The sequence below is a fragment of the Eleginops maclovinus genome, chromosome 15, assembly GCF_036324505.1.
Source record: "Eleginops maclovinus isolate JMC-PN-2008 ecotype Puerto Natales chromosome 15, JC_Emac_rtc_rv5, whole genome shotgun sequence".
In the NCBI taxonomy this organism is placed as follows: Eukaryota; Metazoa; Chordata; class Actinopteri; order Perciformes; family Eleginopidae; genus Eleginops; species Eleginops maclovinus.
In genome coordinates, this window is record NC_086363.1 from 16,459,438 (window position 1) to 16,474,152 (window position 14,715).

At 41.6% G+C, this 14,715-nt stretch overlaps 1 protein-coding gene across 2 annotated transcripts in view; it reads right to left on the reverse strand.

Annotated features, from left to right (window-relative positions):
• tdrd6 (tudor domain containing 6) overlaps window positions 1-14,715 on the reverse strand; it is a 35,721-nt gene that overhangs the window by 2,208 nt on the left and 18,798 nt on the right. The window contains exons 2-16 of one of the 2 annotated variants that reach the window (XM_063901800.1): window positions 7,380-12,879; window positions 7,216-7,292; window positions 5,433-5,513; window positions 5,276-5,321; window positions 4,858-4,940; window positions 4,665-4,716; window positions 4,304-4,368; window positions 4,151-4,214; window positions 3,941-4,020; window positions 2,779-2,833; window positions 1,527-1,585; window positions 1,365-1,395; window positions 1,149-1,201; window positions 1,009-1,063; window positions 452-519 (exon numbers count right to left, since the gene is read on the reverse strand). In XM_063901800.1, the coding sequence (XP_063757870.1) occupies window positions 452-519; window positions 1,009-1,063; window positions 1,149-1,201; window positions 1,365-1,395; window positions 1,527-1,585; window positions 2,779-2,833; window positions 3,941-4,020; window positions 4,151-4,214; window positions 4,304-4,368; window positions 4,665-4,716; window positions 4,858-4,940; window positions 5,276-5,321; window positions 5,433-5,513; window positions 7,216-7,292; window positions 7,380-12,801 (6,291 nt within the window). In that variant the 5' untranslated portion in view covers window positions 12,802-12,879. Of the gene's footprint in view, window positions 1-451; window positions 520-1,008; window positions 1,064-1,148; window positions 1,202-1,364; window positions 1,396-1,526; window positions 1,586-2,778; window positions 2,834-3,940; window positions 4,021-4,150; window positions 4,215-4,303; window positions 4,384-4,664; window positions 4,717-4,857; window positions 4,941-5,275; window positions 5,322-5,432; window positions 5,514-7,215; window positions 7,293-7,379; window positions 12,880-14,715 lie in introns of both variants that reach the window. The other variant, XM_063901799.1, reaches the window with a different exon arrangement.

Sequence of the window (14,715 nt, forward strand, 5' to 3'; positions counted from 1 at the left end):
AATGCAGATTTTCGCACACAATAGGGACATTTTTTAAAATATTTGCATTTGGTATTCATCAAACCATCCAACATTATATAATGTAAGTAACTAAAAGTACAGGAGGGTAAAAACTAAATGTATTGGCAGCAAAGTCTTAGTTCCGGCTTCTTAGATGTGAATATTTGCTGCTTTTGCTTAAAAATATTTGCATTATCTTTCTAAGTTTTGTTCTGCATCCATTTCTTTTAAATACCTTTACCCAAGTACCATTGTCGATGAGGAGCTTCGACTTGAAATGGAGTATTTTGACAGTATGGTTTTAGTACTTTCTCGATCAAGGAAATGTTATTTATTAAAGTAAAGATTTCTATTTGATTTAAAGTCTATCAACACTTATTAAGACATCGACTCTGGATTTAAAATGGCGTTAGACCACCTTCATGCTTCCCCTTTCCCCCTGAACTGTTACCTCTGTTTCCTCAGGGGGTGAACGCACCAGCTGCTCACTCTCCTCTCTTTCAGCTTCTTGTCGCTGATCTGAAATGAAGAAATGTGTCGTACAACCCAGCAAAATATCTGTCCCTGCAGTCAAACAACCAGGCTTTGGATTACGTGATCAGGATACAACAAAAGAAACTGCCTTCCTTTACAATTACATAAAAAGACATTACTAGATTACTGGTAAACAATGGATAGGGACAACTAGCAGGATTATTCATTTATTATTCAGGAAATTCATTTTCTCGAGTGAACCGATAGCTTACATCGTTCCTGAGGTTCAAACATTACTTTTGTATCATGATACTTATATTAGGTTACTGATTACATTTTGACAGGTAATTGCAACAGAATTGATTTTTAAATATCCCTTTCAAATCCTGCAAATAACGAAAATGACTTTTACTGTCATGCATCCATTTCTTTTTAGAAATCAAGAAACAGGAAATTGTGACTGCACTTATTTGGCCATTTTAATACAGATTATCACCTGAATGGCAGGCACATTTTGTTCATTAATTGTGATACCTGTGGAGAGACAGATCCTTCCCACGAGACGGGTCACCTCGTCCACCTGGTTGATCTGAAAAACAATCAAGACAGCATCTGCTTAGTGATGTGATCATTTCACGACTACATTTAGAGTTGTGTTGATAGATCTCAGTTACCAAATCTGGACAGGCAGCTGTGGGGGCTTCTGGCTCAGAGTCAGAGGGCAGAGCTGCAAACACAGACATCCTAAATTACAATGCATTTCAATTGTTACCCCCAAAAATGTTACTCTATAAAGTAGACGGACACAGGAGGAAATTAACGGTGAAGTACATTAATTTCCTCCTGTGTCCGTCTATCCAGTCAGATGTACAATAATCAAGATAACAAACCGAAAAGCTCATCTTCATCCTCCGAGTTATTCTAAAACAGGAGGATCACAAATAGCATGAAAGAAAGAAAGCAACCTTTAGTGCAAATCAGATTTAGTATGATACAACATAGTGTCAAAGTGCTATAAGAATTATGTCTATTCCCCAGATAGTGGGCTCTACCTGTTTTTGCATGGCCTCATCCTGTACGGAGAAGAACATTTCAGGCTCTGACGGAGCTTCTGTGAAAATAAAAATATCATTTGTTGCACATCATGTAGGAACACAGGCAGACCTTTCATGGAGCTTTGTAGACTGGTATGTAGACTTATGGTGGCTCCCACCGGATGAGATGCGATCTTTACGTGTGTCGCGATTACACGTTAAATCACTGCAATGTCAGTCGTGAGAGTTCATTTTTTTTCAATACAGTCGCTTGACTCTCTTTCAAAAGCCAATCAGCAGTGAGAATCTCAGCCTGTTGTCACTGACATTGTTGAATCAGAAAACCAAAACAAAGATGTACAAACCAAAGACTTTCTATGGCATGGCAAATACAGTCGGTACTTAAATGATGACTGCAGGACGTTGTTTTGAGTGTGGACGGAGCAGCTACGTAGGTAGCTTAGCCTAGCCTGATCAATCCGCTCTCCATGTAGCAGTATGTAGTTATTCCAACATCCTTCTGATACGTGTATTACTGTATTAATTAAACCACGGTAAAATTTAGTTAAACTGATGTTAGTAACAGTGTGTATGCACCATTAGAGTTAGTGGTAGAAAGTAAAGTGGAAAATTGTGACATCGTATTTTAGCTTTAGTGATGCAGTCCTAAAACCCCAGAAGTGAGTTGACATTTGACCGCTTACGGATCCTGTATCTCAGTTTTTTGGATGTGTTCTTATTCAGACTCCTGAAATAAGATCTGCTGGTAACTTGAGCCAAAGAGGTTTTCCTGTGTTGTTCTACGACATAAAACACATCAGGAAATAGTCCACTGGTGAATGTCCGAAGCATCTATGTTACAAAAACAGCCATTGCTCTAAAGTCTCTAAACGTCATTACGGCAAACATGAGCCACCCTTAGCTTAGCGATGGTGATGCGCAGCAGTGTGAGCGTGGTGTTTACGGCCCAATGTTAGCTTTTTCCTTCAGGTGATTGCATGTACGTTTAAAAATCATAAAAGTGGTGTAAATATGTGGAGATGATCCTGTTGAGCAAAACATGTGAGTTTCATGTTGCCCACGAAACTTATTTTCTGCACAACGCAGAGATCCAATGGGGATATACTTTTACTTTTTGTCGAGGGACCCTTGTGATGCTAACTCTGGATTAGCCCACAAAACGATGTCACAGCACCACTCCATTCGTCACCAAGCATGTACTGTTTATTATTTACCAGCTTATGGCGTGTGATGTATGTTATGGACTCACCTGTTAACAGTTCACAAAGAAGCTCTCTATATGGAGACTGTGATTCACTTGGGACCTACGATGGAAGAAATCACAACACACACAACTTTAGACGATCAGTTTAACAGAACTGCATCAGACGCTTCCCAGTAAATCTCCTCCATGTTAACCTGTCGATTGATAAATTCAGTAAGGCGTGCAAAAGTCATGTCATACTCACTTTACTCTACTTTAGCTTAAATGGAGATTTCATTCACAAAGTCATACCCAGAATAAAGTCAATCCAACAGATTTTTCACAATAATATTGGAACTCTTGGAATCATTGTAAAAGTTAGAAATAAAGGGACTAAAAGGAGATGCCACAAACGAGAGAAACTCAGAGCAGCAGAGTGGTCTGTATGTTCACTTTTTTAGCGTCAACCACTCTGTTTTTTTTTCTTATTTGGCCTGTATTAGAGACAAGGCTTTTATCCATTTGACTCTGACAGCCGATCAAGTTTATTTTTAATCTATATTGCCGAGTCTGAGCTCAAACTTCCCTGCAAATCTTAAAAGTCAGTATTTAGAGACATTGCAGGAATATATTTGAATACCAATTACCGTTTCCTCTGATAACCAACTCAATGGAAATGTTTGAACGACAGCTAAAGACAGCTTTTTAATAGCGACATCCCCCTATTAAATTGTCGGATTTATTTTATAGGTTTTTACTTGTATTATTTATTTAACAGTTATGTTAGCGACATTCCCTTTAAGTTGATCTTTTAATGTTGTAACTTGTATTACTCTTCATTTATTTTTATCCTATTAGTTATTTTGTCCTTTATTTTACAGAGAGGGATCATTATTTATAGTTGTATTTTATTTTGATCATCATACCGTTTACCTCCTGTTTCCCTCAAACTGTTACATTATGTTGCTATGCTGCATATGTGCAAACATGTTTTGTAAAGTAAATTTCTTGTTTGATTTAATTTGCGAGGTGTGCCTCTGTTGAAGCACTTTGAAATGCACGCAACATTGCATGCTTAAAATGCTGCGAAAAAACTGTCATTTTGATTTGTATTGCAAAATGTCTGTGTTTCCCAGTAAGGGCTGGGTGATACATTGATATTATATCATGATGTGAGGCTTGATCTGGTTTTGGATTTCGTAGAGTTATGATATGGCATGCAAATTACCATTTCCTGTGTTGTCAAACTGCTGAGGCCTTCCTCTCTCTCACTGGTGACCGTGTCATCGTCACTGGGCTCGTATTGACCTGCAGTCCAAAGGAATGAATCAACTTGGATAACACAGTGCACATTAAGATGCTGCTTCCACTGAAACTAGCATTGATAAGCAGTGCTGTGAAAACATTGATAAGTTGTGTTATAGTACAAGTCTGATACCTGTGCAGACATCTGTCAGCGAGGCCTCTTCCTCAGAACTGGTTACCTCTTCTTCCTCGTCAGCCTGAGCAGCAATAACGATAAAAGCTGCATGTCAGAAGTCAGAACTTTCGCCGTTTTGAGTTGAGAATTGTGTGGTTTTAAATCCTTTACCAGATCTGGAGAGGGCGCTGTGCAGGTCTGTGGCTCACCTTCTGCTGAGGCCGAGAGAGGCAGGGCTGCACATAGACAGACTATTTGGACACATCTTTTTATCTAGCCAAAAGGCTTGTACGTGTTTAGGGGGAAAGCACAAGAAGCCTCGTAAAAAGTTAAGATGATTTTCATGGTTTTATTAGATTAGAAAATACACTTCCTACTATTGTGTTTACAGTATTTTCCAAAACAACTCTTCTAAGTAGGGCTCATATTCCACATAAAATATGTAAATTAATGCCAAAATGATCAGGGGAAGCCTACAGGTGTTTTAACCAACAATCAAATTTAGCAAACAAAATATTCTGGGATGTCAAACCTGAAGTTTCCTCATGAAGAGCCAGAGTCTCTTCTCCAGTCATCGAGTCATCCTACAACAGAACAGATTATCCATCAATGACCAGCACACACTGTCACAAATGACTCAATTTAGTTATTTGTACCAAATTTACTCTGCACAAGGAAAACAGTAAAAACCTATCATCTAAAATACTGTATTTCCACAACATTACCTCAACATTTGTGGCAACGCATGGCTGCTCTTCCTCTGAGACACCGTCTGCCGCAGTGTCAATCTCCCACTCTGTGGGAGCATCTATGAAGAGGATTTAAAGATAATGTTTCACTGCACTTAGTATTACACACACTAATTAGCAAGTAAGGGCTGAAACCACCATTATTTATTTGTCCATTTACCTGCTAATTATTTTATCATGCATTTGTTTTGTATATAAAGAGTCTGAAAATGCGAACCTCAGATTCTCAATTCCATTTTTTGTCAGTCAAATTCTCAAAAGATATTCAATATTAAAAACATATAAAACCTAAAGCTACAATGTGTTGTAAGTAAATGTGATAGCTTGATTTGAAAGTAAAATGTCATAGCCTAAGTGAATGCGTTCTGTAATTTTAGAAAAAGGAATCCCTCACCAAATGCAGGAAGCACATCGGAGGGCGGCATCAGTTCAGCTTCAATCTACAAAAGGAAAAAAGTGAAAAAAGCAGAGAATGAAAGAAATAAGGAACAACAGATGAGGGAAAAGGGGCATTGTTATCCTGGGACATTTTGTGCTGTAACTTCATGTACCTGCTTCACATATTCAAATATCTCAAAATGTGTCTCTTGCAGGTCGACGTTCTCCGTGCGACAAACAGCCTCACAAGGAACCTTTAAAAGAAGAACATCACGTTAGATTTCAGGGCTATACATACAGTGGGGCAAAAAAGTATTTAGTCAGCCACCAATTGTGCAAGTTCTCCCATTTAAAAAGATGAGAGAGGCCTGTAATTTTCATCATAGGTATACTTCAACTATGAGAGACAGAATGGGGGAAACAATCCAGGAAATCACATTGTAGGATTTTTAATGAATTAATTGGTAAATTCCTCGGTAAAATAAGTATTTGGTCACCTACAAACAAGCAAGATTTCTGGCTCTCACAGACCTGTAACTTCTTCTTTAAGAGGCTCCTCTGTCCTCCACTCGTTACCTGTATTAATGGCACCTTTTTGAACTCGTTATCAGTATAAAAGACACCTGTCCACAACCTCAAACAGTCATACTTCAAACTCCACTAAGGCCAAGACCAAAGAGCTGTCAAAGGAGACCAGAGACAAAATTGTAGACCTGCACCAGGCTGGGAAAACTGAATCTGCTATAGGTAAGCAGCTTGGTGTGAAGAAATCAACTGCGGGAGCAATTATTAGAAAATGGAAGACATACAAGACCACTGCTAATCCCTCGATCTGGGGCTCCACGCAAGATCTCACCCCGTGGGGTCAAAATGATCACAAGAACAGTGAGCAAAAATCCCAGAACCACACGGGGGGACCTAGTGAATGACCTGCAGAGAGCTGGGACCAAAGTAACAGAGGCTACCATCAGTAACACACTACGCCGCCAGGGACTTAAATCCTGCAGTTCCAGACGTGTCCCCCTGCTTAAGCCAGTACATGTCCAGGCCCGTCTGAAGTTTGCTAGAGGGCATTTGGATGGTCCAGAAGAGGATTGGGAGAATGTCATATGGTCAGATGAAACCAAAATAGAACTTTTTGGTAAAAACTCAACTCGTCGTGTTTGGAGGAGAAAGAATGCAGAGTTGCATCCAAAGAACACCATACCTACTGTGAAGCATGGGGGTGGAAACATCATGCTTTGGGGCTGTTTTTCTGCAAAGGGACCAGGACGACTGATCCGTGTAAAGGAAAGAATGAATGGGGCCATGTATCGTGAGATTTTGAGTGAAAACCTCCTTCCATCAGCAAGGGCACTGAATATGAAGCGTGGCTGGGTCTTTCAGCATGACAATGATCCCAAACACACTGCCAGGGCAACGAAGGAGTGGCTTCGTAAGAAGCATTTCAAGGTCCTGGAGTGGCCTAGCCAGTCTCCAGATCTCAACCCCATAGAAAATCCTTGGAGGGAGTTGAAAGTCCGTGTTGCCCCGCGACAGCCCCAACACATCACTGCTTTAGAGGAGATCTGTATGGAGGAATGGGCCAGAATACCAGCAACCGTGTGTGAAAACCTTGTGAAGACTTACAGAAAACGTTTGACCTCTGTCATTGCCAACAAAGGGTATATAACAAAGTATTGAGATGAACTTTTGTTATTGACCACATACTTATTTTCTACAATCATTTGAAAATAAATTCTTTAAAAATCCTACAATGTGATTTCCTGGATTTGTTTTTCTCATTTGTCTCTCATAGTTGAGGTATACCTATGATGAAAAATTACAGGCCTCTCTCATCTTTTTAAATGGGAGAACTTGCACAATTGGTGGCTGACTAAATACTTTTTTGCCCCACTGTATATATTAAAAAAAACCTTCATACATATTTGCTAAAGATTTTCTCACACATTTTACCATTGTTATTGTTGTTGTACTGGTAGAATTGTTTCCCCTTGCATGGGTTACCTTGCCCCCATTTCTTTCAGTTGGACCTGGAAATACAAAAACAAGTGAAATGATTACCGTCACACAATTACAATCAACAGGTGAAAAAAAAAAGGGAGATATGTCTTACTTACCAGAACAATTCAAGAGGCTTTCAATGTTGTTGTTATTAATCTCTCCTGGCAGAGAGTTGGTAGTGGTAACCTCTGACTCATTGATGGACTCCTTAGGGTTCTCATCCATTTGCCCAATCATAGAAAAACCCTCTTCGGGGTCTTCGTCAGCTTCAAGCAGACTTGTGTCACAGCTAAAGAAATCTTGAGCCTCTTTGTTATCTAGTAGAGATAACATTGTTTCAGCTGAGCCACTACCTGATGCCAAAACATCTGCATGGAAGTCAATGAGATTGCCAGTGCTCTGCGTTTCACTGTGGTCTCTCGGAGGGTCGATGCGTGCATTAGCAGCATCCCTTTTTAAGCCTAGTTCATCCTCGGGCAGTTGATCCTCAGGAGGTGCAGTATCATTCACTGATGAGTCACAAAGCAGTGTAGTTTTGTATGAAGTCGTGAGTCCAACTGCAGGTTCATTTTCTGTCGTGGAGCTCTTCCAGCAGGTTTTCAATGCCTCGTTTATCGCCTGGCCCTCACATTCCATCCGCACAAGGCATTTCACGTTTCCTCCGTCTCTAGTTACACCGGTGACCGTCAGCTGTAGCACTTTGTCTGTTGTTAGTGCAGACAACACGTCAACTGCATTACTGTCCCAGGACCCGTGTGAAACATCAAAGCCTTCTAGCTCGCACCTAAACGCCTGTGGAGGACTTTCCATCAGCTCATGAGGCATTTCCTTCACATCTGCAACGTTGACTTGGGACTTGTTTCCATAATCAATAAAAACAACGGACAGCTCATCCCCATCTTTGTCAATGACCTGTGCACGGTACCAAAAACCATCGTCTGAAAAGAGAGCAATACATGGTTTGCCAGGGGAAAGAGAGTTAGACTCAATAGGTTTGTAATGTGCCGCATCCCCCACTTCAGAGACTCTTGATGTTATCTGATCCAGCTCTTCTGAATCTGCAGGCTGACACCAAAAGGTTTGAACATCATCTATATTGGTGATGTAGACCTCTAACTTTTGTCCCTCTGAAAACTCTTGTTGGTGGTAGCATAGAGAGCAGGAGTTCAGTGATTTCTCTGAGTTTCCTGACATTTTCCGGATGTCGGAATCCTTGGAGGGTTTTTCCTTGACTTCAAGTTTCTCTGAGGGGATTTCAGCTGAACCTCTTGTAGGTACTTTACACATGACATTTACGCCACTGTCTTCAAGACTGACTTCCCACACAGACTCTGACTGCCTGATGAACTGGCACTTGAGCCTCTTTTCCCCATCACCACCAATGTCTGCTTTGAAGTCTGACACCACTTCCAGGGCAAGCACGTCCTCTTTTCCAAGACCTGCAGTCTCTCTCAGCATACAATGTGTGCTGTACATGGGAAATTGCAAGAAGGACTTATGGAGTCTGCCCAGCTTTGAATTTGGAAGAATTACTGTATTTCCAAAGTCAACAAACTCGACAAGAGCCATCGTATTGCCATGGATCTCTCTCACAACTGCTCGATACCATGAGGCATCATCTGCAAATTCCGCTTGCACAAGGTCACCTGGACGCATGTCTTTGAGGTCATCAGTTTGGGGGGTGGATTGTGGATCATTTAGCTTTTCCACAATGGAGAATATGTCATCTTCCTCACTAACAAGTTGGACATAGAAACTCAAAGGGCTGTTGCAGTGCGAGACATAAACATCTGCTTCCATACCCGATGTGATGGATTTTGTAGGCAGGTCTGCAAGTTTAGGGAATGTTTCAGTTTTGCTTTCCTTCTCAGGGTCAGCGGATTTGGACTGGATGACCCGTCTGTTTTCTGCGGAACCACTTTGCTTCTTTGGTTCGATATAGGCATCTGTCGGCTCATAACCATTTTCTGTATCGCTTGGTTTCTTTCTGCCTGACAGTCTTTGGTGTTGAGGCATGTAGAGACCTTTGATCTGCTGATCAGTTTTTGGTGAAGAACACTTGTGGGCAGCCCTCATTTGACATGCTTGTTTTGGGGCAGACACATTTTTTGTGAAGGTTGGAGTGGGATCGTCCATCTCTTCCTTTTTTGGGAAAACCTTTGCAGTCTTTTGGTCATGATTTGCTGAAGCCTCAAGTGCCCTACAGTGCCCTTCTTTTTGCATCTCAATCTGAAACATCTTCTTTATCTTTGAATTAACTTGAGTGTTTCTTTGATACAGCTCAACTAGCAGTTTTCCATCTGGTTCTCGGGCCACCACTAATGCTCGAAATGTGCATTCCGTCGAACTGGTTTCAAACCAGCTGTTTGCTTTACTGGGAACCTCGGCAGGGACATCAGAGAGACTACACTCAATTGCTTGCATAGGAACAGACATGATGGCAATAGCCTCTCTGGGAACAGGAAGCAAGTCTGATTGGTCCACCTCAATGGTGTCACCGTAGTCCACAAAGTGAACCAGAATTGCCGGCAGAGTGGCCTTGATCCATCCTCTGTACCACTGTCCATCAGTGTACCTCGCAAAGCACAAAGTTCCAAAGACTTCTTTGAGTTCTGCTTTCTCAAGCTGAAAACAGAGATTGTTAACTTTGATCTTCAGATCTTTTAGCACATCAGCGTTTCTCTCGAGCTGACAGTAGAACTGACTGACATTGTTCACTGATGTCACCGTGACTTGTTCCTCTGTTCCAGTTTTGACATCGTGCGTCGAGTAGTAGTATGTGTCCAGACAGAAAGAGGGCGAAGCAGATTTCTTTGGCGGGGCACTTTTGACAAGATTGACCATACTGGTGCAGATGCTCTCAAAGGGAGTTTCTAGATCCACAATGTTGCAAAGAACCTTCTGCTCTCCGTACATGACAGCATATATGGTGCACTTCAAAATCACAAAGTTGGATGCTGAAGTTTCCACAAAGCTGTTGAACCTTGCTACTGCTTCTGCGTTCCAGTCATTTGTGGCAGACGTAGGGTAAAGAGGGTTTAATAGACTGCATCGAAATGCTTGGCCTTTCAGAACAAGGAATTGTGGGCTGATCCTCCTTAGGTCATGGAGGGGGACAGTCTCCCTTGTGCCATAGTCAACAAACAAGACATCCACATCAGGCGTTTCATGTTTGTGAATTACAAGGGCCCTGTACCACATTCCATTACCAGGGTGACGAGCAACACAAGCTGCTTCCTCAAGGGGCTGAAACTCAGTGCCTGAATAATGAGCCTGTATGTCATTCATGAGCACTTTCAAATGCCCTGCATTTTGAACCATTTGGCACCAGAAGTCGTTTGGGCCTCTGATACAGGACACACTGACATCGAGGACATTTCCAATGCGAAACATGTGCTCCTTGAATGTAGGAATTATTCTTTTATACCTGGCATGGAGAACTGTATTTTGGGAAAGGGAAAGGATTTCTTTGATCCTGCACATACCTGAGATGCTAGCATCTGTAAGTTGTGGTAGGATGGCAGGTTGCATAGTCATTTGGGCTTGTGGTTGTCTCTGCGTTTCAGCCCTTTCAGCATGGCCAGAACAACACATCAGTGTGCTCAGATCTCTTTCTTCCTGTGCTTCAGGATTTGTTAGTTTAACCACATAGCTATCATTGTACTTTGCTGTCACACGTACAGTCAGCTTTACATCTGTGACTGCTTTGATGAAAAGCTCACAAGCACTTTGACTCCATCTTCCATCTTTTGGCCTGACACCAGCCAGAGTGCATTTTAGTGAAAGACATGGAAGCTTTTTTAAATCATCAGGAAGGGTCCTGATGTTCCTCCTGTCAACCATTTCAGTGTTTCCATAATCAATGAAGAACACCTTGACCTGCATTTCACCAACTTCAGCCACAGTTGCTCTATAGAAGTCACCATCTTCTGCCTTGGCAGCACAGAACAGGCCAACAGTTGGATTTGTCACCACATTTGTATTAACAGAATCTTTGTAAAGTTGGTAGATACCATCCATCACTTCATCCAACTCATCTGCATAGTTCTGTGTTTGGATCCAAAACTCAGATGGGTCAGATACGCTCTGAACAAATGCCACATGCGAGGAGTTGAGAGAGAGTTCTTCAGCTGGCAGCTTTTTTACGATTCCTTTCACATTTTCGTCCTCAGCCTGTCCAGGACTTTGCATCTTTCTTTGATTTGTTTCTAGCTGAGCTGGATGCTTGCAGCTGTGTGGAGTGCTGAGGGCATAATCTCCAAGTGTTTTCTCACTCTTCAGAAAACTACTCTGCTTGGAACCAAACAAGTCATTCATGTTTGTGTTTTCATCCCCATACAGTGTGACATAGTGAATGCCCTCGGAGATGCTCTGGTACTCAAATTTGGCAATCACCGTTTTGTGCAATAGAAGGGTCCTGAGATAATCAATCTGGCTGGTTGTCCATCCAACTCCTTTGTCAATGATTCCATGGAGGGAACAGATGTAAGTCACAATGGGCATCCTGAAAAACTCTGCACCGAGAGGTCTTACATTCTCCACTTGAACAAACTGTTTTGTTCCACAGTCAACGTTCAACACTTCAACCATTTGGTTGGTCAGGAAGACTTGTTGCAAAACAGAGCGGTACCACCTGCCATCATTTCCTCGTGCAGCACATGGAAACCCAATCATTTCTGGGCCTACAACGCAATTGGTTGTTCTGCCCTCATAGCACTGTGTGATTTGCCCTGAGAGTTTCTTTAATTCTTGTGAGAAAACCTTTAACTGGCAAAATATCCTCTGAGGATTTGTCACTTCTGTGACTATGACGGTCTCGACAGTTCCGTTCAGCAGCTCTGGATACAGGAAGACGCCTTTCTTGTGCAGTCGCTCACCTGCTTCAATCGGTATTTGAGTCACCGGCGACACTATAGCTGCATTTTGGGATTGCATTGACGTGAGAACAAAGTCCTGAAACACATCTGGAGACAGCTTCTTGGCAATCCCCATCTCATACATTTGCTTGGTTATGCAGGGGATATGTAGGAGAAATGTTCTGTGTGGCATGAGTACATCTTGCACATGCGCTTTCCATGACTTCCCGGAAAGAGATTTGAGAAATTCCAGAGCCATAGGGGTCCATCTGTCCTGAAGGGAGAGTGGTAACACATTAGCTAGCACACAAAATTCCACCCTGGGTTGCAGCTGGAAGTCCTTCTTACAACCCCATGCCAGCTTGTTTGTGGTAGTGTTAAATGTCGACCCTTTGTCAATGAGAAACACACTGTAGTTTGAACCATTTCTGGAAACAATGCGGGATCTGTGCCAAGTAGCATCTATCTGAACCAAGCATTGGTCACAAGGATTTCCTTCAAACTCTTGAAATTTGTTTCCAGGGCATTGGATTTCTTTGAAAAGGCACTCGTAATCTGCTGTCTTCTCTAGGCCAAATGTTCCCCAGAACTCCAAAAGAGCACAATTGGGATGCAAGTGAACCTTGGTGATGAGAACTGTTACATCTGACCCTCGTTTAGGGAGTCCAAGGATTGAAGACATGTTGGAAGTTTCATGAATTCAAGCTGCCCATGATGTGTCACTTCTCATCAACACAACCGTGGGAGCACTGGATGTTATCTGGAAAACATACAAACGGAAAACACAAGCACATACACATTCCATTTAAAACTTAAAATAGAGATCAGAGTCAAGTCAGCAACTAACAATTATCAATCAATACAATTCAAAAACACTAAATAATGGCAATGTGTGAGATTTACCAAATCCACAGTCCAAAAGTTCAAGATATTTAGTTATTTCACAGAAGAAAATACAAACATCAATCCTTAAAATGGAAGGGTAAGAAGGCTTGCCAATATTGTTCTGTTAATCTTCTAATCTATGACTGGACTATTCTTCAAGTCTTACCACAACAAGGTATTACTTTTTGTGGCGATGGTATGATATCACTGTATTCAAAAAATGTATGGGATAAACGCTCAACATGATTCTAATTTTTGACAAAGGAAGTGAACAAATCTTTGGAAAGAATAGAAACATTTAACAGATCTGTTCATTGGTTCAAAACTACATTTGTTTTGGAAATAGTACTCTGCCTTATAATGCAGGTTTATTAGTCAATATTATCTATGATTCATTCAGAGTTAGCAGTACCTCAATTTTAGATCTAAAGTACGGCAGGTTTAAAATAACACTTGCTGGCCAAGCATAGCGCTGATTGACAGACACCCACCCCCCTCGCAAGTACACCACGGTTTAGTTTTCAACGGAGAAAAGTGGACAACATAACAAGCAACAAACTTGCTACAGCCATAGCTAAATGGTGGCTACAGACTGTAGGCCAGTAAACACTGTGGAGGATGAGGCTGTGCTAGAGATAATTCAAATCAAACGACAGCACATATGAAGTGCCTTAGAGCCACCACCTTAAGCAACATTCATAACTTCTGGAGAACATTATCTTTGTTGTGAATTGTTGCAATAACAGGGTTTCCCGCAGCACTTTACAGCTTAGGCGGCTGCCTAAGCAACGCACGCATGCCGCCTTAACCCATTTAGGCCTAAAACGCCTGGGAAAAATGCCTGTAAAACCCATGGGCGATTTTAGAAGAACCCCTTAAAACCGGAAGTTTTTCGGCCTACTAAATAATTGATTTCTCAGCCTCTGTAGTAGATAGAAAAACAATTCAAAAAGTAATTAAGAGCTTACACCTGTGGCTTTCATGAGTGGCCTCTGCAGGTAAATCGACTTTCACCCCTGGGGTGCGGTTGAATAAACTCTGGATTAGAGTGGTAATTCTCCGTCCTCCACTTGGTTTCCAAACCTTTGAACTCATGGTCATCATCGTCACCGTCTTCAAACATATATCTTAACCATAAATCCCGGTCGATTGTTTGGACGGGTTCGAAGTAGTCAGCAATAATGTCATCAGCGCTGTGCAGATCGTCAATATCACTACCTTCACTAACTTCAGAATTCCCTCCGCAGTAGACTCATTGCTCGAAAAAAATCCAAACAATGCCACTTGTATATTCTGATGCATTTCATTGGCTAAGAGGCCGATAATTAATGCAAAACAAATACCAGAACTCTTGTACCACAAAATGACATATCCGCTTTCCCGGCTTCAATGATAGAATGACGCAACAGCGCCCCCGGTTTTAATGGTAGTAATGCGGCAACGCTTTCCAGGCTTAAATGGGTTAACCAAGGTCTTCCAAAAGAAACAAATATGAGCAATATTCGCCATGTTACTCTGTCCTGTTTTTCTCTCATTCCAAACCGTGACCAACGCCAGCCTCCCTTCTCTGCAGAACGCATTTTTAAAAATAATTTGAAAAAAACGTGTGATGAATTGGAAAAAACAAAAATTGCAGGCTTCTTCATGCGACGAAACAGGCCTACCTCACCCTGCGCGCCTTCTGGGTTTAAAAAATGCCAAAGATCTCTAG